Below are 24,247 nucleotides of genomic sequence, written 5' to 3' on the forward strand. Positions count from 1 at the left end.
ATTAATTTTTCATAGTACGTTTAAATACAACAAAGACCATTTTTGTTTTGTTTTTGAGAAACTCCCTCATCTCCACCAACAATGCTGGAAATACGAAGCGGTTTCGTAATGCGATAAGTCACTTGTATGATATTGCCCTTACAAGTATTATACTGAGGTTTTATGTGCTTGGTGTTGCTGTTTCAGTAGTTCCGTTTTCTGTGCTGTTTGAAGAGGGCGCGCTCTGTCGTTCCGAGCCCCTTTACAGGGCGAGAATCGTTTACTTTGCCCTTCCAATCCGAACCTGACTCAGGATTTCTAGAAGTGTCTTAGGGGTTGGTGCCGTTGGGTGGGGTGGTGCATGAAAGTTTTGCGGTTGTTGAGCAGGACAGGGTGTTGCTGGCAAATATCTGGTGCAGTAAATATTGTTAGCTGTTGTTATAATAATCTGTATGGGTAACGTAACAGCATTTTGGGTTCCTTTGCGGAGGTTATAAAAGAAAACCGCGGTTGTTGCCGAAGCCATACCAAGCTGATCATGCTGATTTTTTTCGCGTTAATAATTTGCGACGGCCACTGATATTTTATCATATATGTTGATTTATAGGGGAAAATGTTGATGGATATTCAAAATTATTTGTCGTTTCGCAGTTAAAGTTTGAAGTATAGTTAATGAAAAGTAGATACATTGTGATTAAGTGGAATTTTTTTGGTGTATTGCAGGGTGAAGGGCTCTGCTGAATTTCACGGATGGCGTCCGGTGAAGCAGTCTGCGTGAAAGCAAAAAACGTGAATTATACAGAAGAGTATATAGAAGCAGATTATGAATATCAGACAACAAAAGTTAAGATGGAGCGTGGCGTGCATGTGGTATGTGGAACAGCTGATTCTGACAGATTGGTTGATAGTAATGCTTACAATAAAATTTTTCTAGGTCTAAGATAGACATATTGGTAATTGGCCACATTGTTGTTAAGAACTGTAAATTTCAAATTAACTACGATCACGGCTAAATTACTGTGCATTCTGTTTATATAATTTGTATAGAACCAGTGGTAAAATATAAATAAAAATTCAGTTTGATGTGCTATTACGTTTGACCACTGATATCTGGCTACAACTTAATAGTAATTTTTATACTAATATGTTTTTCATACAAACAGTCGAAGTATAAATATCGGTTTCAGGAAAAAATAAGTAACTTAATAATTCACACTTATTGTGGGATGTAGAACGGATAACTGACATAAATGGGTGAAGCAGCAGCTCATTTCATAACAGTTTGAAGAATTTTGTCAATAAAGATGTCAGCATATATGTCTGAATGGTATGCCTACAGTTGCATGTTGTATTAATTTGGAACAGTGGAACAAATTTTACTATAGGACTAAGCTTGCATTGGAACTGTAGTGAGACATATTTTCCCTAGTATGTCACATTAAAAGTTAGCAAGTCCATTAAGTTCTTCAGGATTGTAATATGTATATGTTGGCATTTATGCCTTTCACTACAAAAGCTTGATTCAAAGGTTTAGTGATTCACATTCACCTGATAGAATCATTCTGTTCCTACTAAAGCGTAGCACTTGCAAATAATGCACATGGAAACTAAACCTGATTAAAAATTTGTATAAAAATCAAAAGCTAATAGTTTATTATTGTGGGAATGTAAAGGTTTAGATTTCAAGAAATAAGTTGCATGTATCTGACTGGAGGCAGAAAATGAGAGGGGAAAAGTACTGTCCTCTCTGAAGATTATATGGAATTATCGATATATTGATTCTCATCTCATCTTAAATTGTGGTAAGCTCAGTTTTCATTTGTGATCTTGTTATTCGGAGTTAAGTGTGTTTAGTTTGCTTGAGGCAAATTGCTGTAAAAGAGAAAACAAGTAAAGTTGTCTGGACATTTGTGAGTATCTTTTTACCGAAAGTAGGCCAATGTTAGTTACATTGGTGGTGTTACAATATTGTTACAACATTCTTGTATTTTGTGTTGCAATGAGTGTGTGTCCTTTAGATTTCCTTAACAGTTGTGTACTTAAAAAGATTTGGGTGCGTAAGCAACATTACATACTCAAGGAAAACTTAAAATTAGCTAAGCTGGTTGCTTTTTTGTTCTGAAATATTGCTAAGTCCATTAAGTGTTTAAAATTTTTCTTGCGTGTTGAAGTTAGTAGAGAAATTGTCCTCACACTATTTATTCATACCTGTTTTATTTTTTTAGGCAACACCAGTTTCAAAAACTCTTCACATTCGCACAAAGCGTAAGGTTCCAAAATTAGGTATGATGCTGGTCGGCTGGGGAGGGAATAATGGTTCAACAATAACAGCTGCTCTTCTTGCCAACAAACTACATTTGACATGGGAAACGAAGGATAGAAAGCAAACTGCAAACTGGTATGTTGGTAAAGTTGTCTGTTTGGTGTTATAAATGTGATTTGTGCCTGTTCTCTTTGCTTCTTGGTACCGTAGAGTTTTCTTAACTGTGACACACTGTAAGACTTCAACCAAGTTCCCTGTAGCTGTCAGAAGCCGCAAACCTTTCACTTCACCTGCGTATGTAATGGCAATAAATGTTGCGTTCTGCCATTGTTTTCGACGTTGAATTTTTGTGAGAGTTGATTTCTAGATTGTAGTGTTAAATACTTTGTACTTCTATAAAATTGAATGCAAATTCTTCTTCAGTTATCAAAAATTAAACTGTTCGTGCACATTGTGTGACAGTCTTCGGCTGTGCAGATTCTATGCATAAATCACAACATGTGATGTGCTATAAAGTACCTGTTATAGGGGTTTTGTGATAAGTTCTGAAATTACAATTGTTAAGGGTAATGGGCCTGCTTATTAAGTTTTCAGAAGGGTGAGCACTTTGGGCATGAGTATTAGTGTTACATTTGCTGACCACGCACCAAAAAATGTAGATAACAGCAAAGTAACTCTTTCTCATGCTTGTATTTCTTCAATTTTGTGAAGTGTCCAGATTTGTTTCCATTAGTAGAAATTACTGCTGTTGACTTGTAAAATCAGCAGCAACACCAATAATTTTTACCATGAAGTAATTTGTGTGTGCCATTTTAACTGTAGTGCCTTGTTTGTGGGCAGGAGCATTTTGGGAGATCTCTCTGTATGATTCATTAGTGACGTGCTTCTGGGTGTTCTGACAGAGTTTCTGTTTTATGCGCCATGCTTCAACATCCTGCCCGGCTGTCTTAAAGTGCTGAGAGTGTTGCTGTTATTTGTACTCACTGCCTGGACCCAACCAGTCAGAAGTATTGGTTCTCATGCCACGGCATTAGAACACCAAAAACCTCACTTTCTAATTTAGTCCGGGCAGCAGATACATGTAACAGCAACACACACAATCTGAAGAAGACAGCTGGACCAATCAACAAAATATTGTGCATTAAATGGTAACAACTCATCAGAAAACCAGGAAGTATACTATTGAGAGCAGTTAGTATTAATTTTATAAGTTCCAATCTTCACCAAATACTCCAGTCCACAGTTGTTAGCTTACTAAAAACAATAGGCTAGTGAAAAAGCTATCAAAACTGTGAAGACTGCCAGTATCAGAATAGTTACTGGGACTATTAACCCTCTAGAGATTTTTTTTTTTTTTGGGGGGTGTGGTAAGGTGAACACCACATAAAAAAAATTAAAAATTAAAAAAACTTGAATTATTAGTTTACATTTTGATAATTGTGTAAAATTCCTGTTAGCTTTCTATTTAACAGCGACGTAAATAATTAAATTGGAACATATTAAATTTCAGTTATCATTGTTGGCAAAAACATACACTGGGGTTTTCAGGACGACCCATGCCAGTCCTAATGTAACAACAATAAAAATAATACCAAGTGTCTAGTTTTTAAATTTGTGGCCATTCCATTGTGTTGCATTTCTGCTATATTAAGTGAACTCATTGTTGTCTGGTACTGCTATTCTAACTGCTTTCCAAGTGAAAGAAACGTCTTGGAGTCAGTCTGCTTTCTGCCATTGTATGGTAACAACTTAAATCTACAATAGTGTATGTATCAAGAAATTGAAGAATGAAACAGTCGAGTTGAGGTTATAGCGAAGAAAAATGATAAATCCGGTTCAGAATTACCAGATGAGTGAAAGAACTGGAACATGAAACTGATACAGAAAGAGGGTGGTGCTAATCAAACAAGTTTTGAAAATAACAATTTCTACATTGTAGAGGACAAAGCAACAAAATGGGTGAAGAAGTGCTTAAGGTAATTTTGCCCGAAAACAAAGGCTTTTGCTGGGTTACTAATTTTAATTGATTTTTATTGCTCTGGACGTAGGAGCGTTAAGGACTTGTGGATCACAAATTTGTTTTGGAATTCAGATATTTCACACTGATGAGTTTTTATGATTTGATGACATTCAGATGAAGCACGAGAAAAGAAAGTAGCTATACTTGCACCTATTAGCGAAATTTTGATCTGTTTCGGGAAACCTGTAAAAAGAACTTCACGTTATCTGAATATGCTATTACGGATGAACAGTTAGTAGCTTCCAGAAGGAAGTGAATTTTTTGCTTATATACAGGGTGAATCACTTAAAATGTGAACCACAAATATTGCAGAAATGGAAAGTGCTGTTGATCTATGTTTTTTCACAGAGTGGATTGGTAGTGACGGGCTCTTATTTTTAGCCAATCAACTGGTTGTAATAACACTGAGAAAGTGTATTTTTGTACTATCATACATTTTTTTATGGAACAATGCCTATTGTCATTAACAAACTAAAATTAGTTTATATCAGAATGTCAGTGATGTTTGTTGCAGGATTCTAGTGATAGTCATTTACGAGGTATCGCGTTTTGAAAAGTTCCCACTGCAACACTTGTACGTACAGTTCCTGTGGTAGCACACAATAAAGAACAACACAACTACATATACTAATTATGTAGATTTTGACCGATAACAAGATAGTTGACCATCACAGGTTGTGTTCAAACTGACCATCAGAACCAGTTTGGTATCAAACGACTGCTGCATACGTGCTAGTATTTCACCAGAGATGGTCGAGCAGGCTGCAGCAGTATGTCATTGCATATCATCGAGTGTCATGTTCTTGTCCTTGTACACATCATCTTTCAGCTTTCCCCACTCAGTCTACAGGTGTCAAATCCAAGGAACTGGCTGGTCAAGGTATAGGTCCTCTGCATCCAGTCCAACGATTTGGAAGCAATTCATGAAGACATGCTGTAGTACTTCGTGCACTATGGGCTGGGCAGTCATCATTTTGGTACCACAGGTTCTTCCCAGTCAGCAGAGGAATTCCTTCCAGCATCCATGTAAGATGGCGTGTTAGGAGGCTGCGATACTTGTGCACCTTTAGTGTTCCATCTATGAAAATTGGTGTATGGGCTAATGGTACAACTATCCCACACCACACGCTTACACTCAATGGACACTGACGTTCCACGTTATGAAGCCAAAGGAGATTGTCAGCAGACCAGTAGTGCGTGTTTTGGTGGTCTACCTGGCCACGATTAGGAAATGTGGCTTCATCACTAAACAAATACTGTCTTAACACACATCTACAGAAGTTAACATTATTCTCATAATCATTTCCATACCGTTATTGAAGGACAGGGATGGAACCAATGTCAATGGAGGATACATAGGACACTTACCTGACTCACACCATTTCCACTTGCAATTGCGTGGGAGTTAACGTGCGGATCAACTGCATAAGCAGCAAGAAAGTAATTTCCCCCTTTTCTATTTACACTTGGTTTCTTCTTTTATAATACTACTGTAACGTGGCTGGTTCAGGAGGCTGATAAATAATTGCTGAGATGGTTGACATCTATTGGGATATCTTACTGCATTCTTCCCATACTGTCCACACCGCATGAGCGTGTTAGCTTATTCTGCATTGGTAAATCCCACCGTACATTCACGACCTACTGCTTGGACTTACATTTGGTCACACGGCGGTTCCTACTGTGGCTTTTGACCAGCGTACTTCGAGTAGACTGTATCTGTGTTTGAATGGTGAACATCTGCATTTCCTAAGTTCTATAAGAAGTTATCTGCTTCATTCAAGGGAGCCGGTCGGTCTATATTGTCCTCGTTTCCAATCTATCTCGTGGTAGTTCCTTAAGAGGACACTGAGAGTGCAGTGCAGTCGAAGCTATATTTAGAATAAAGTGTAAAATCAAGTAATATGTGTTCCACTGTCTTGCACATAAAGTGTAGCCATTTACCAAATATTCCTGTGTGATTCTGACCTGAGTGATGGCTGAGTGCTGTTGCACTTAAGTTATATGTGGTCCGGTCACATCAATGTGATCGTCTGTTTAAAGCCTGAATAACCGCATTTTGCAGTGCGGACATGCAGCAAGTGTGTCAGTAATATTCTGGAAGGCACTGACACGCATTGTGGAGCCACACTTACTCCAATGACATGGCCAGCTGCGCTAGGTTTCTCAGTTGAGCTCCGCGGTGTGAACAGCCTGATCGAGGTGGTTACACAGACCCTTGATTGCATTTAAATGTGGGGGAAATATGGTGGAAAGGAAAGTTTGGTAAACTCACCCTGGAGCTCTTCAGACAATGCATGTACACTGCAAGCTGTGTAACATGTTGCATTGTCCTGCTGGTAGATGCCATTGTGCTGAGGAAAAAAACAAGCAGTATGTGGGGATCCCCAAGGTTAGCTGCATACCTGTGTCAATCCATTGTGCTTTCCAGGATGATGAGACCACCCACAGAATGCCACAAAAACATTGCAGAGACCATACGCTCCCTCATCTTGCCAGGACACTTCTGACGATTGTTGCGGGACTGTACATGCCTGAGGCCATCTGTATGAGAAGCACAAAACCTGATTCATCTGAAAAGTCTGTGCTGCCACTCAGTGGATGTCCAGTTGCAATATTGCCTTGCAAATTCCAGCCTTAGTCACCAATTAATAGCAGTCAGCATGGGTGTATGAACCAGGTGCCTGCAGCAGAGGCTGATATGCATCAATGTTCACTGAACGGTCTTTGGGGAGACTGTCGGTAGCTCCTGGGTGATCAGTTGTTCAGCAGTTGGAGATCTATTTGCCTGTACACATTTCCATGCCCCTCACCCATGTCAACTATGGACTGTGGTACACCACAATTGCCTCAGCACCAGTTGTGGCTAGTGCCATTTTGCTATGCATCGTATACTTAAACCACAGTGGTACACAAACGGTTTACAAACTCAACCATTTTGGAAATGCTTCTGTTGGCCCTTGCCATTTTGGACATGGAAACGCTCCTTTTATGCATTATGACAATGAGTGCCCTGTTTTCCACGTCTCTCTAACACACTTTATATACCCTTCACTGCTAATACTGCCAACTGCCGTCTGTGAGTGGTTATTGCACATTGACATCGAACGTAGGTGGTGGTCACATTAGTGTGACAGGACTGTGTAGTATTGTTAATCAGTACTTCTTTGTTTCTGGTCCGTAAATTTCCTGAGCCCCTAGAAAATTATTTCAAGCAAACTACCAGGCGATTATAATTAAATTGCAGTTAATCACGGAGGTCCAGTGTGGGCTCTAATTATCATATGTCAGTGAAACTTGGTAGATATGCTAATTCATTAATGTGAAACTAATTTATGCTGGAAAAAAAATGAGTTCCAATTTTGGCCACAAATCTGGAATTGCACAGAATCTGGTCCACATCTCCATTTTGTAAGCGGCAGTTAATAATAAAATCAACATTACACCTTTCTCATTTGTTTGACCTTTTCTGCAGTCCTGTTCCTAATCCATTACATATGGAAACATTTCTATATGTCATTCTTATATTCACGGTGCCAAATTTGTACCTGGTTACCAAAATTAGAACTAATTTTTTCTTTTCCCCAACAACATCAATTCCACATTAATGCACATTAGAATATGTACTAAGTTTCCCTGTTGTATGATAACTACAGCCTACACTGGACCTCTGCAAGTAGTTGCACCTCAATTATAACCTCTTAGTACTTCGAAGTCTGTGACTCATTCAGCTGTGGCTATTGTGTAATAATTTGAAAATTGTCAGATTTTAAGTACTTTCAGCTGTTGAAGTTGGAACAGGTTATTTTATTGTATATTTGTGTTACCTGTGTTTGTGCTTATATACATATTTTGTGTGTTACAAATAGCTTATTTATTGTATTCTAAAAGCCTTGAAACTGTTTATGTGGAGGCTTTCATATGCTTTAGTTAATAGAAGTGGTACATAGTGACCACATTGCAAATGGGGCCTTCACTTTGTACAGCAGAGCTTGCATTGTTGCGAGTTGTGAAATTACAGATGTAAACCTGATACTTTGTTTTTCTTATAGAACATCTTTTAAACATTGGAGATTTATTCTTTTAAAGTTCTTGCAGTGTCGTTGAGTTTTATGAGTTTAATTGGCTGAGGAATTTATTTAAGTACCTTAAGGAACATATTTCAATACCTTAAGGGTTTTGAACCGAGCGTTTAGTAATTGTGTTTGGTTGGAGTTATTTTTGAGTAAATTCGTTCTGATCAAAATTATTTCCTCGTCCATTGTGGACATGTTGTATTGTAAAAGAAAAGGTTAAAGCCATTTTCGCACTCACAGTTTTTTGAATTTTTAAATAAATTTCTTTAAAGTATTGCAGATTTTATTGGAACCCTGTACCTTGCTACTCCACCAATTAGCTCCATACCATTTTAGTTTTACCAAAGCTTGAAACTTAGTGTGGATTTCAGTGCAAGCTTCGACAGTGGCACTCTGTCTCGAAATCTGACAAAAGATCCAATGAGAATATGGCGGTAAGTAAGGTACATGAGCGGCAAGACACAATCAGTACCTTCTCTGGACAATATACCAATGACAGAACCACTAAAGTGAAGTTATTAAACATAGTTATCCAAAGATGAAGTAGATACTCTATAATTTGAATCTAGAACTACTGTCCAAATTAGTAACTTCGAAGTAGTGAAGCAACTCATAGCACTTAATAAAGACATGCCTTACAGTCCACGTAGCATACCAGTTAGATTCTTACAGAGTATGCTAATACAATAGCCCCATACTTGGCAGTCATTTTCGACTGCTCGCTCGACAAAAGATTGGTTCTGAAAGACTGCAAAGTTGCACAGGTCACATCAATGCTCTAGGAGGGAAATAGGAGTAATTAGCTAAATTACAAAAATTATGGATTACTATAAAGGTAACAATTATTGACACACAGGCAAGGCAGATTCAGAAAATATTATTGTTGTGAAACACAACTACCTCTTTATTTGCATTAAGTAATGTGTGCTATTGACAGGAGATCTCAAATTGATTCCATATTTCTAGATTTTCAGAAGGCTTTTGGCACCATTTCTCACAAGAGACTTGTAATCAAATTGTGTGCCTCTGGAGTATCGCTTCAGTTGTGTGGCTGGATTCCTGGATTCATGATTTCCTATCAGAAAGGTCACGGTACATAGTAATTAACTGTAAATTGAGTAAAACAGAAGTCATATCTGGCATTACCCAAGGAAGTATTACAGGCCCTCTGCTGTTCTTAATCCAACGATTAGGAGGCAATCTGAGTAGCCCTATTGTTTGCAGAAGATGCTGTCATTTACACTCTTATAAAGTTGTCATTTTGGTTGCACGATAAATCACATGAATTTAAAAGCTGTCAATTCAACTACATACCTAGGAATTAAAATTATGAACAACTTATTGGAACCATCACATTGATAATGTTGTGGGGAAGGCAAACCACTGTGTTTTATTGGCAAACACTTAGAGAGTGCTTACACCACACTTGTTCATCCTCTGCTAGCGTATGACTGTGCAATATGGGATCCTTGTCATATAGTATTGACAGGACTTTGAAAAAGTCCAAAGAAGGGCAGCTCATTTTGTATTGTAGTGAAAGTGAAATGGGAAAGGGGGGGGTGTTTGCTATGGATGTGAGTTGGGGTGGCAGTCATTAAAACAAAGGCCTTTTTCACTTTGGTGAGATCTTTTCATTAAATTTCAATCACCACCTCTCTCCTCTGAATGTGAAAATATTTTTCTTTTCCCCAGCTACATAGGGATAAATAATCATTGTAATAAAATAAGAGAAATTGGAGCTCATACAGAAAGATTTAAGGGCGGTAAGATGTCAAACGGGCCGACTTGGAGCAGGAGAGGCACCACAGGACATTGTCATTTCCACTGTCTATACTTTTACAAATAAATTCATAAAATTTTGTCAGCATGACCAGGAAGAATTCAGAATTCACACTCATAGCAGTGGGAAGTTCGAAAACATAACGAAGTAAATTTTTTTTACATGTGAAATTTTGTCATTTTTTTTCACTTACTAATGGCAGCATTTGTTGCTATAGGTACACTTTTCTTCATAAGCGAGAGATATGGTTCGATGAATTTTGCACAGCGTGCAAACCGTACTTAAAGATGTATGAAACTCTTGAATTTTCCAAATCTATTAAAAGCTGTGGTGAAAATTGAGGTAATTAACTACAAAATTTGTGTTTTTTCTAAACATGAAGTTTAAAATACAACAGATCATTCGTTTTTTCATAAATTAAATAAATTCTAGAGTCATACACCTGGTATGTATGCTGTGCAAAATTCATCGAAGAATCTCTCTAACTTATGAAGAAAAGTGTACCTATAGCAACAAATGCAGCCATTAGTGAGTGAAAAAATGATGAAATTTCACACGTAAAAAACAAAAAAATTGTTTTGTTTTCGAACTTCCACTGCAGTGAGTGTGAATCCTGAATCCTTCCTGGTGATGCTGACAAAGTTTTATGAATTTATTTTTAAAGGTATAGACACTGGAAATTAAAATGTCCTGTGATGCCTCTCCTGCTCAAAGTCGGCTCGTTTGACATCCTAACCCCCTTAAGTGTTTATTTTTCACCACTCGCTGTTAGAGTGGAATGGTAGAGAAATAGTCTGAAGAACCCTCTGCCAGACACTTAAATTTGAATTACAGAGTATTAATGTAGATATATTTCTTTCATAGTCAGTATGTGTAACTCCGAAGTGCACTTTAGCACAGGGTTGTCACCATTCTAGGTGGTGTATGGTAAGATCAAAAATTGTCGCCTGGACAGAGTAGTTCTGTTTCCCATGCAGCAAGTAGTATTACCCAACCTCAGATGGTAATTGGGTTTAGCAGTTAAAGCATGGGAATTGTGAAATGAGATAAGGAGGCTGGAGCAAGTGTTTTCAGGGGTACAACAATTAGTGAATAGTAACAAATGCTTACGGAGGTGTCGAAGGAACACAGGAAGTTGCTTCGGGTGTATGCACAGTTGGAGGAAGTGAGTTATGTCTCATGAGTCAAGGAGGTGTGAAAATGGACTGGATAGATGTTGCAGGTAGCACACTGAAGACCATATTTGCGACAGTAGATGCAAATGACATTAGCAAATTGAGCAAAACAAGGAAACTACTAGGGGGTTAGGGGAGGTGAATAAAGCAGCTATGGAGTGGCGTTTTACATGGGTTGTGAACGTAAGAGAGGCGTGTTGAATGACGCATGCATGCATAGATAGCTTACTAAGGAAGTTGTGGATTATGCCAGAACCTGGACTAGTGCTCTAAACTGGGATTTGGAGGCAGTTCAAGCATGGTTGCAAGGGTTAGATGCAGTAATAATGCTGACATGCAAGAATAATGCTGATAAGACTATTGCAGTCACTATGGAATTGTATTTGGGATTCAAGAGTGGAGTTTACGATCTTGCAGAAAGGCATTCATCAGGCACTACATTAACTGTTAAGTTTGGTCTTGCTGTCACTTGAGCAGTATCTCAGGTCACTGAGAAAGGTGCAAGAATTACTGCGGGAATTACAGTTGGTAGCAGAGCCAGACAGCCAGGGGAGTGAGATGCACAGTTCTACATATCAGGGAGGATTCCAGTAGTGACCAAGCATGCATTGTGGAAACATTACATGGTAAACACCTATCCATTGAAGCTCACGAGCTCACCGCAGCTGGAAGACCAGTGTGAGTAGGTGGGGGGGGGGGGGGTGTATTATTAGTGGCCGAATCTGGGGATTGACACTTTGTGATGATGACCAAAGATAAGCTTCAGCAATGTCAGGTTAAGATAGTCACTCTATGCCTGACTTGCAACTTCACTATGGGTGGAAGCACATGCATCATGTAGTTGTTCAGGGGTAAACCAGAGGGCATCCGTGCCAAAAGTTGTTGATGATGATGATGGTGGTTGTTATGGTCTTCAGTCCTGAGACTGGTTTGATGCAGATCTCCATGCTACTCTATTGATGATGGTAACAAAACCATATTTCCAGAGAGTGGTACATAACAGTGTGCTAGTGGTTGCTAGTTGCTATGAGCAAGGAAAGCCCAAGGGTGCGATATGTTTGGAATTGAAAGACAGTGGATTGTTAGTGGGGCTAACTGTGATATCACAGGGCCTCAGTTTTATTTACCAGCTACAATGATGGGATTTACTCTGTTAAATGTAACACAGGGGAGTTGCATTGGGCAGAAAGACCTCTAGAGATATTAACCAAACAAAACCATATCTTTCTAAACACCATGTGGGAACAAAGCCTGGTCCATTCACTAAGTCAGATGATAGCCGCAGAGGTACAGCAAATCATTGTGGAGTAGTTATTGCAACACGTGGAACAATATCAGGATGGTAGAGGTGACGTAACAGTGACCTTGCGTGTCACAGTTCCTAGTGCCAAAGTGATGCTGGTTTTGCTTTGCATAGCTTTTTTGTATCTGAAACGACGAGTCCTTCTGAAACCTGATCCTAGATAATCCAAGTTCCTGTAGACTGGATTCCTTGATCGAGGGAAGAAAAATAGATATATATGAAGTTGAAGATTAATATAGTAACTGTATAGAAGTTAAGAATAACCAATCTAGTAGTATGTACTTGTTTTAAAGATTAAGAGTGAAGGTAATTTAAGTAGAGAACCGGACCGAAGCAAGACCCAACGGTCCGGGTCTTCTCCGTGGACGGGGCAGTACAATATTGCTACCCAGTCTTTTAGCAAAAGTAACAAGTGGTGAGAAAGCTGCCATGAAATATTGCCTTAGCAGCCATAGGCTTCAGTGTCGTGACATGGGTAAGGGGATTGCGAGATAAGACTAGCCACACTGAGTGGGGAAACTGCATGGCAGTAATAACTGTAGCATAAAGGTCAGTGTCGCTATACCAGGGCAAGTCTCTCATTATCAGCAATGTGACAAGGTGCCAGGTTTTTGTCAAAAAAATGCACCTCGGAGCAATATAAATGTCTGAATTTTGAGGCAGAAGCACTTCTTTCCGTTGGGAGTCCAGCACCACCACCACCACCACCACCACCCACCACCACAATGCCATGGCCACGTAGGACAGCAAGACAACATGGCATTGCCACAGAAACCATGGGTTTGAGACTGGGCTGCACCTGTCATCACAGCACTGTGTTCCTCACGGGACCCAGTGCCTCATTGCCAGCTGCTTTCTAACTCCTGCCAGGGGGCAGCGGGTTGAATCCCATGCACAGCAGTCTCCACACACTATTACGGTGAATGCATTCAGGGCCAAGGGGCCACTCCAGGTGCCATTGCCGATGATGCAGCAGCACACTCTGACTTAACAGCCACGGCCTACAGAGGACGCTGGCTGTCCATGGGCCTGCAGTCAACAACACAAGGTGCCTACACAGCATCCTCTCACCAGGGCAGAAGCTGTCACTTGTAAGCACTGGCCAGGTTCAACAGAGTGAGGTATGTTCTGCCTCGCTGAGCTTCAACAAAGCATGTACTAACAGAGTGAGGTGGCGCAGTGGGTAGCACACTGGACTCGTATTCGGGAGGATGACGGTTCAATCCCGGGTCCGGCCATCCTGATTTAGGTTTTCCGTGATTTTTCTAAATTGCTCCAGGCAAATGCTGGGATGGTTCCTTCGAAAGGGCACGGCCAACTTCCTTCCCGAATCCAATGAGACCGATGACCTCGTAGTTTGGTCTCTTCCCCGAAACAACCCAACCAAAGCATGTACTGAAGTTTAATAAAACATTCTTTACTGTCAGCAGTATTTCCACTAGGCCATCTGACCCGTCACCACCGCCACGACACACCGCACCGAGTGAAACTGCACTTTTCAATTTGAAGACACAGCTTCTGCTGAAATATATTAAAGAAGTATTCCTCTGCCGAAGCTTTGGTCTCACACACTTAATCTGATGGGATGCTGTAACTATGGTCATACAACATTGGCCTGTAAAAAAGCAAACACCAGTACATCTACAGATTGAAATGAGTATGCCAATACAAGCAGTTGTGCATGAAGCTTTACAATTACGTACGTATACCTGTAAGAAATTGTGCTGTAGCTACCAGTGTCAACAGTATTTAATACGTCACATTTTCAGAGATCCGCCCAAAGGGCTATTCGAGCAGTTGTGCATGAAGCTTTACAATTACGTACGTACACCTGTAAGAAATTGTGCTGTAGCTACCAGTGTCAACAATATTTAATACTTCACATTTTCAGAGATCCACCCAAAGGGCTATTCGAACATACAGTATGCCCTGTTGTTCTACTTTACTACAAAACACTTGTACCAAAAGTGCCAAATACTACAAAGAGGTGACTAAGAAATGAAATTAAGCTCTTTGAGTATTCAGCTCTCTAGGAATATACTATAGCTCTTTAAATATCCCTACTGTAGTGATCACAAATAAAATATTAGGCTGATTGTAATGTGCAAAGAGGCATTCAAGCAGTCATTCTTCGCGTGCTCTATTAGCAATTAGAACTGTAAGAAACCCCCATATTTAATGTAATGGGGAGTATCCTATGCCATGCTCTTTGCTGTAGTTTCTAGTGTATGGATCAATATGTAGATTTGAATAACATTGCACTTAATATCCTAAAGTACCATAGTGTGAGTTTCATATAGAAATGAGGGGCATGTAGACAGTTCTTACTTCTAAGTTGTTCTGCAAAACTATGTTTAGTTGTATCTGGAATAAACAACCACTGTCTGTTGCTAGCATGACCACCATGGAGGCATTAGATCTTCAGAAGGGCTTCAGAAGCAATCCCAAATCCAGATTTTCTGTAAGGAATTATCATTAACCATCAAGCAGAAGGTCCTTTTAGGACTGTGTGACTATAATATAGGGCTGTTACCTGCCTCAAACGTCAAATATTGCCACTGAACTGCCAGCAGAAAGTTCCTGAATCACAGTAGGGCAAAAAGACAGTTTGGTTTCCAAGCAAAGGTGCAAAACACTGATTTGGATGTGGCAGACCTGAAGCATAGGGGTAATTACGTGTTACGGTTGCTAGTAAAGTACATGTTATTTTTAGCCTTCATGAAGCAAAAAAAAACTGCGACTTCAAATTTTATTTTTAATCAGGCTTTTGTTGTAATTTTAGGTAATGGGTGCTGTGTCGTTGACAAACAAATAAATAAACTGAAAAATTATTGGTTTACCAGTGAATCCTTTTTCAAGCTAGAGTACACATACATACAGACAATTCGTAGATACTTACAGTGATATTGTCTTTCGGATTTGCCTTCAGCTGTATTTGTAGTATTTGACAAGGAGAACTGTTTATTTCCAAAAGTACTTTGGCAAGTACTGTGTAATTGAACGTTTTGTCTTTTTTTTCCCCTCGGTGATCTTCAGACTGTAATGGTGCATACACACTAGACCAACAAATGATGGTGACTGGAATCGGCTGAATGTTGGTGGCCAATGCTCTGGCATTCAGCTTATCATCCACACCAAATGAAGGGCTTGGGGCCAAGGGGTTCAGCCATGTGAAATCACAGTTGGCTCTGATAACTTGCCAATGTTGCTCCATTTTGTTATTGTTATAACGTAGCATTTTAATTAAAATTTCATTGGCCGACATTATGAGGGAAGAAGGGGATCTAGCACTCATCACATGTGCAGCATTTATTTTACTGCAAGAAGCCGATCATCAGAGGAAGAAGTAGAAGAAGAAACTATGCTGATAGACGACCTCTTTTAAAAAGTAGGGAGCTATATGGTGGGACGAAATTAATGTCTACCTGAAAGCTGAATTTGCATATGGGCTATTTCATAAAAGTTTTCCCTAACTAAAGCTACACTGTTTGAATTGTTATGAATTGTGTAGAACCCTAAAATTTCCATAGATAACACCTCTTTTCGGAAAGCTGTGCCTGGAGCAGGAAGTTAAGTCATTCCCAGTTTGTTCCTCTTTGTCATTCACTGCAAAAATATGTCAATAAAGACACTATTTTCTTTTTCACATTGTGCACATCACTTTCTAATAGCTGGGATATTACACTCCACACGTCTGATCTTTTCCATTTGTTTTTATAATCACAGTTTGAGGGGACCATAAATATTCCTATTCACGATAAACCACTATCGGCTTTTATTCTCTCTATATTCCACTCCGTACTCCAGTATTTTTAAACACAATAAATATGCACCTGTAGTGAGAACAGACATAGCCTAAAGGGGAAACGGTGACTGATGAAATTAACATTTTTAGGGTCGCCAGAATTCACACTTTGAATTTTAGTATTGACTGGTTTCACACTTTAATTTAGCAGTCAACTACTGTAGTTTAAGCTATAGATTCAAGAGTCTCTGATGATTCTCTTCTTAAATTAAAGAACCAAACCGATCTATAAAACATACTAAATGCGACTTGTGGCTGTCTTGAGAAACTGAAATACACACTCGTTGCAGAGACACGACAAATCACTACTAAACAAACATACATTTGACCTGGCATCTACCGGGAGAGGGGTCTCAATGTCAACTGTAAACACTTTGATGTTACTGCCAGCAGACTGGACCGCAACAAATGCCAATTGCTTCATTGGCTCCCACTAAGCAGATCTTGCCAACGAAGCAGTTGGCTGGCATATGTTGGCCTTTGTTGTTCTAGTGTGTATGAGTCTTAACACAAATGCACAAAGCAGATAAAATGATGTCACACATGTAATTATATGAAGGATGTGGTCAGTGGGAGTGGAGTTAGGTTTCATAGTGGATGGAAAAACTGCTTAATTTATTTGCTAGGATTTAAACACGATAGCAGCTTAGTTATCTATCTGCAATTTGAATAATAACAGAATTGGCCGTAGCAAGGAGTCTTGAGAAGCAGCTTGTAGTGATATACCCAAGTTATAACTATAGTTCACTGCATTTGAAATGGGAATCATTCTTTGCTTTCTACCCTTACACTACGCCGCCACACAGCATTGCCACTACACTGGACTCTCATTCGGGAGGACGACGGTTCAATCCCGCGTGCGGCCATCCTCATTTAGGTTTTCCGTGATTTCCCTAAATCGCTCCAGGCAAATGCCGGGATGGTTCCTTTCAAAGGGCATGGCCGACTTCCTTCCCCGCCCTTCCCTAATCCGATGAGACCGATGACCTCGTTGTCTGGTCTTTCCCAAAACAACCAACCAACCAGCATTGCCACTATCCCATAATTACCTAATATATAGGAAAGCTAGGCTCTTGAAGTTGTTTACTGCTTTCATAGTGCTTTTTCCTTGCTGGAATCCAAATTTGTTACTTAGAGTAACAATATTTTATGAAATAAAATTTTGAATTTAGTTTGCAGTTACAATACGTTCTGCAAGATTGGAAGACTAGAAAATGTCTGATGGTTTCCATTGTTTTCCGTTGAGCTTTCCTTGAACAAACATTTAATTATTGCAGACTTCAACACTGGAAATATTGCTTTCAAAATATTTGTTGTTTATTATAGTTAAGAGGGTGCAAACTCTCTGATATACTGCATTACTTACTTTAGTGGGTATCCTTCCAGTAGAATCTTCACCAAATAATGTCACGGATTGTATAGAACTCAAATTTATGGAGGTGAATCAACAAGAAATATTTAATGAAATACAAAAGCTAAAGAACAAGCATTCATCTGGAGGGGATGGTATCTCAAGTGTGGTGTTAAAGAAATGTGCCAATGAAATAACTAAACCCCTTACCTATGTTATCAACTGTAGTATTAATGAAAACATATACCCAAATGCGTTAAAAATAAGTGTAATTCAGCCAGTCCATAAGAAGGGAAATAAAGAAGTAGCTTCAAATTATAGACCTTCAGTAAAATGTTTGAAACGGTTATCCTATCACAACTCACAAAATTTTGCTCAAGAAACAATATGCTTACTGAATTGCAGCATGGGTTTAGGAGAGACCTAAGTACAGCCAGTGCTGTTACCAGTTTCTTCCATGAAGTATATAGCAATAAAGAATGGGGTATGCACACAGCCGGAATATTCCTTGACCTGAGCCAAGCATTTGACTCACTAAACCATGAGCTTCTCTTAAAAAAACTGTGGGTGTACAATATCATTGATGCATCAGTGAAACTTCTATCCACGTATCTGGTGAATTGGGAACAATGTACCAAACTTACACATTAGGTTGGCAATAAGATCTTCACTTTTAAATCCAAAAGTGAAACAGTGACACAGGGAGTCCCTAAAGGCTCAATTCTTGGCCCTTTCCTCTTCTTAGCACGTATTAATGATGTTGCACATGCCATTAACTTGCACATTATAAATTATTCTGATGACACCTCAGTTTTATTTCGTGGTAAAGGTTTTGAGGAACAGAAATTTTCAGCAAGTAATGGGATACTAGAATTAAGTTCATATTTTCGTGCACAATGATGTAAATAAATCCCAGGTGCTAATATTTACAACTGGCAGCTCACACCACTCATGCATAAATGAGATATGCAGCATAGTGGCAGAGGAAGTAAAAGAGTGTAAATTTCTAGGGGTTCATCTGTACTCAAACCTCCGGTGGATTAGCCACATTAACGCTGTATGTAAAAATGTCAGGAATGGGCTGTATCTTCTTAGCCAACTGTCCAAAATCGTGCCCACTCACTGCTCAAAAGCTGTATATTATGGGACAATCTATCCCCATCCTAGCTAATATATAGAAATATGGGGTTGCGCTGCATACATTCACCTTAACAGAGTACTATTGCTACAAAAAAGAGGGTTAAGGATTATACATGGACTAGGCTATAAAGACTCTTGCTGTGATGTTTTCAGACAACACAAGTACTTCACCATATACTCTTTGTATCTTTATAAATTCATTGCTTTTTTGTCTCACAGAAAACTGTAGTAATTAAATGTAGTGATATACATGACCACAACACCAGGTCCAAAGAAAATTACTACCGACGAACCAGTATGGTACTTTATATATACTGGATCGTTGAACAACTCTGCATCACATAACCAGTTATTTCTGAGGAGTTTTCTGTTGTGAAATGCAGTTATAGATCCTTAGTTCTCAGAAATTGACCCAGTATTGGTTTCTCAGATCTTTGCAGTGTTGATTTATTTATGACACATGAAATATGAGGTCTTATCATTTGTGCAAGATATAATCAACATCTTACCCTTTGCCTGTAGTCTGTGTTGTTTTTTCTGTCAGTAGGATTGGTGTTAAAATTTTGCTTTTACTTCAATGGGAGTTCAAACTGGTCTGTAATATTACATTCTAAAATAGTGTAATACTTCATTGTTGTGGTTCATTTGATAAAGCTTAAACACATTCATTTCACAATTTCTGGTTACGCTAATGCTAGTACATTGCTTCTTTACCAATGCCTTTTAGGGAAAATTTCTCTTTTAGCTTTTCTTTGATATCTAAATTGTTGTGCTGATGACTAAAAGAAATTAGTATATCATTTACACACACACACACACACACACACACACACACACACACACACACACACACACACACACACACACACTAAGGAATCACATTATTGATTTGCCTATAGAATTATGAGGTTCATTCAAATGAAACATGGTCAGTGCATCTACCTTTGCCGTACACATAAGGTGGCACCACATAACTGCGGGTTTGGTGGTGCCATCTATTGGTAGAGAGACTGACGTGCACTGTTTGATGTTGCATAGTGCCAGTGTAGTTTCACGTTGAAGAGAAGGTGGTCACACAAGTTATTGTCCACTACAGGACATGCAGGAGAGTAAGCAGGAACAATGAGGAGTGATTAGATTTTTGGCGGCGGAGGGAGTTGGAGAGCCGTGAAATGTATCGACAGATGAAGGCTGTGTACGGTGAGTACAGACTCATTGTGATGTGGAATGGCGTAAACAATTCCTGGAGGGGCACGAATCACTGGAAGACGATTCTTGTCCTGAACAGGCTCATTGTGTCATCACCCAGAAACTGTTGCGGAAGTGAATGCTGTAGTCTTGGACAACTGCAAAATCACCATGGACAAGATTCATCTGTTACCGCCCACACCATAATGCAGCAACACTTGAACTTTCGAAAAATCTGTGCTCAGTAGGTTCCCCACCAACTGACCACCGAACAGCACAGTAGTCGAATGACACTGTCTTTGAGTAGTATGCAGTATTATCATGAAGAGTAAAAATGTCGAGGCGTGTTGTCCAGTGGCGTTATCCTCCTGCATGATAATGCCCGCCCACACATGGCCAATGCAGTGAAGACAACATTACTGTTGCGTATTGTCAGAGGTGACAAAACGTGGTGTCACCATTTTCAGCTGGAAAGCAAGCGCCAGAGGAAGCAGCAGAAACATGCGACTTCACCACCTCCAAAGAAATCAATGGCCAGCGCACCAGTTCTGGCAAGGTCACGCTGTCCCTTTTTAACCACAGTGGTCCACTGCTCGTTGAGTTCCTGGAATGGGGAACCACCATCAATGCCTAGTGTTATCAAGCCACGTTACAGAACCTTAGACAACCCATCAAGTCGAAATGTCGAGGTGTGTTGTCCAGTGGCATTATCCTCCTGCATGATAATGCCCGCCCACACATGGCCAATGCAGTGAAGACAACATTGCAGTAGTTTTGGTGGGAAACACTGGAACATCCACCATACAGTCCCACCCTTTCACTGTATGACTTTCATGTGTTTGGACCTCTGAAACAAGGTATTTGTGGACATTGATTTACAACAGACGACGAAGTGTGTGACTGGGTCCAGGTCTGGATCCGACAGCAGCCTACTAGCTTCTTCAAGGATGGAATCGACCAGCTAATGTTGCAATGGGATAAATGTGCCAACAGTTTTGGCAACTATTTTTGAGTATGTGTACTGTGCATAACTACATTTTTGAGTTAATAAAATCATTACCGTTACTTTACACTAGTGACCGAGCTTCATTTGAATGCCCCTTATACATGTACAGGAATAAAATCTTTACTTCCGAATCGTATTTCCAGTAGTATATTATTCAACATTAGATTTAATTGTGCTTGAAACTATACAGAAATTTACATAACAAACATATTTGGGTGCATTCTGATTACATCTCTGGTTGTGGCGCACAAATCATGATGTCAACATCCCACTGCAAAAATGCACTTACTACGTCACCTGGCCCATTTCTAGACTATATTTAGCAGTCAAATAGGTAATGAACTGAAGTGTATTTCACAACTGGTTAGTAGAATTCATCATTGATGCCTTTCTTTGAACATGTCGTTCAACCCCTAATCTTTCGTTGTAGTGAGTTATTTTTCCCTTTGGTCAGGTTGATTTTCCAATGACCACATATTATTTTTCATCAGTGAATCGTATTCTTAATCCAATGCTTTGTTGCACTGATGATCATGAAAAGATAACACATCAGCAGGCTGAGAATCATTTTGACATGGAACTGAACAAAATAGAGGTCATTATCCTATTTCTGTCCATACTGAACAGCCACTGTCTTGGCCATAAGATATAATCTCATATGGTTAATATCTGTTGATATTCTCTCCTCAGTTACACAGCATCATTAGCTGATTTATATTTGCCGCCACCACCACCACCACCACTCGTGCATGTGATTAAAGTTTCATTATGATTTGTAAATTACATGTTGTCTGTGTTTCTTCCACCTGATCTCCTGATTTCTTCAGATGTTTCCATGTTTTTTCAGATGTATGGTGCAATTATATTTTAGTACTGAACCCGGCAGTGCTTCGCAGTTGCTAAATAGGTATGGGAATTGGATGTATGCTTTAATCTCCCACTCCCCCCCTCTCTCAATTGGAAATTGAAATCGCTTACAGTGAATGGGTAAATCAATTGGGATCATTGATATATGGAGTACAACAGATACCTTCAACTGCTAGATCTGTGACAATAGTAGCTTCAGTCGGTAGAGTAATCTGTGAATTGGTAGGATAATGAAGTTTCAAATGATACAGATTCCATTATAGTATTCTAATCAGAAACAAGTAAGCCATAAATACACCTTTCCTGTTTTGTGTAAAATCAACTGCGAGAAAGAAAACAAATCAGCACATTGTTGTGCATACCATTTTTATTTGGAATTATATGCAAGTAGAAAGAATATACATATGAGAAACAAACTGTGCAATGGTTTATATGCCTTCCTATCATATTTGAAACTGACTACAAGAAAGACTGAAAAAGTATGTAGCCTATGTCTATATGAATGTTTATTAGTGTATCATGTCAAAATTTGAAGTAAATCAGTCAATAACTTTTTGAGAGTTTTTGTAACAATGTTTCCCATTTATATATTACATATATGTCTATATATTATATGTATTTAAAAAAAAAAACATAGGTCATGTCTGTCTAGATGTGCATTAGTGTCGGTATAAATATGAAGAAATGAGTCGAGAACTTTTTGGCAACAGAATGTCCTTTCATGTATTACATATATATTTATATATTATATATAACATATGTCCATCTGAACATTTATTAGAGTATCATGTGAAATTTTTAAAGTAATTTAGTCAACTAGTTTCCTAGATTTTTGGTTACAAAGTTAAAGATAATTGTCTTTATATAGTAGTATAGATATAGGTTACAGTTTGTGAATTTCCTAAAAAATACCTTTATACTCTTTCTCATGTTGTTTGTGTCAAGATACGACTATACCTTTTGGTAAACTCATTATAGCCAACAAATACCAGCTACCTCGACTTTGAAATCCCACTTTTGGTATTTGGTCATACCTTGTAATCCAAAAAGTCTTGTGTAGTATATCAGATTTTGTACCTTACCATACCTCAAAAGTTGTTTCCATCACTTGCTTTCGCAGGTGACCAATTGATAATACAGGAAGATATTGCTGTGGCCTCCAGTCAAAACTGTTTAAAGAAAACCAGCATTGAATAACATACATTTAGATCTTTCCTCCACTGTTCTTCTGTTAATATGCTCTTTGAGCCCAGTTCTGCCGAGGAGAATAACCAATAGTTATCTTATGCTAAATAGGACCTCTGTTTAAGAAATTCTTGGATTATTTGTTATGGTACTCCTTACCATTGTCGAAGCAATTGTTTTTTATTTTCCCTTCCAGTTTGGATTCTCCACTAGACTTACGTAAGTGTTGAAAACTCCCAGTACAAGGAATTTATATTTTAGAAAACATGCATATTCCTGAAATAATAATCTAAGAATGTGATGAAATATTTCATATCTCCCAGTGATGATGCTTCCATGGGGCCACATAATGTGTATGTCAATCAGCTCTAATTGTTATGAAGGTTTTGTTCCATTATTATTAAGTAGACGTCTTTCTTTGCTTTGCTTGGAGTTGTATGGTAGATGGGGCAGGTTTTCCACTCCTTGCAGATGACAAGGTCACTCCATTGGTACATCTGATAGCTTATTTAAATTCAAATTTCCCATGTGTTAATGCCACAGAATAATGACATGTAAATTATGAGCAGGTTTTAGATTTACCACTGCCATTGAACACTCAAACCTTCTCTCTCTGTTGTGTATGTCAATAGTCATGCTTAAACTTTACTTTGCAAATGTACTTAACCATTTGACTAAGTGACAGACTAGCATCGCTTACCTGAACTCTTCCATTTTCATTTATTTATTTATTTTCTGTCCATATAACAATGAGTTTTCGGACATTGTCAGGAAAATTTAGATTACTTTACACACATACAGTAAAATATTTACATTATTTCATAATAACATATGGGTCAGACACATGTCTGTACACATTATTTTTCAAAAGGGCACTACAAGTAGATTCCTCTATAGTGTAACACAATTTAGCTTATATTTACAATAGTACAGTACACATAATACAGTGTATAATTACATTCTTTCATACCACTGATAGATCGGAGACATTGTCTATATACACTGTTTTCCAAGATGGCACTACAACATGGTCCTCTATAGAGTAACAGCACTTCTCTATTAATAATTGCTTCAGTCTACCCTTTAGCATATTTAGATTTACTTTCTTG

At 38.8% G+C, this 24,247-nt stretch overlaps 1 protein-coding gene across 2 annotated transcripts in view; it reads left to right on the top strand.

Moving 5' to 3' along the window:
• The first annotated feature begins 235 nt into the window (after nucleotides 1-235).
• The window catches only part of LOC126161970 (inositol-3-phosphate synthase 1-A), a 61,873-nt gene continuing 37,861 nt past the window's right edge, over nucleotides 236-24,247 (top strand). Inside the window, exons 1-3 of one of the 2 annotated variants that reach the window (XM_049918159.1) lie at nucleotides 236-392; nucleotides 703-849; nucleotides 2,205-2,377. In XM_049918159.1, the coding sequence (XP_049774116.1) occupies nucleotides 730-849; nucleotides 2,205-2,377 (293 nt within the window). In that variant the 5' untranslated portion in view covers nucleotides 236-392; nucleotides 703-729. Of the gene's footprint in view, nucleotides 398-702; nucleotides 850-2,204; nucleotides 2,378-24,247 lie in introns of both variants that reach the window. The other variant, XM_049918160.1, reaches the window with a different exon arrangement.

The sequence above is a fragment of the Schistocerca cancellata genome, chromosome 2 (assembly GCF_023864275.1).
Source record: "Schistocerca cancellata isolate TAMUIC-IGC-003103 chromosome 2, iqSchCanc2.1, whole genome shotgun sequence".
Taxonomy (NCBI): domain Eukaryota; kingdom Metazoa; phylum Arthropoda; class Insecta; order Orthoptera; family Acrididae; genus Schistocerca; species Schistocerca cancellata.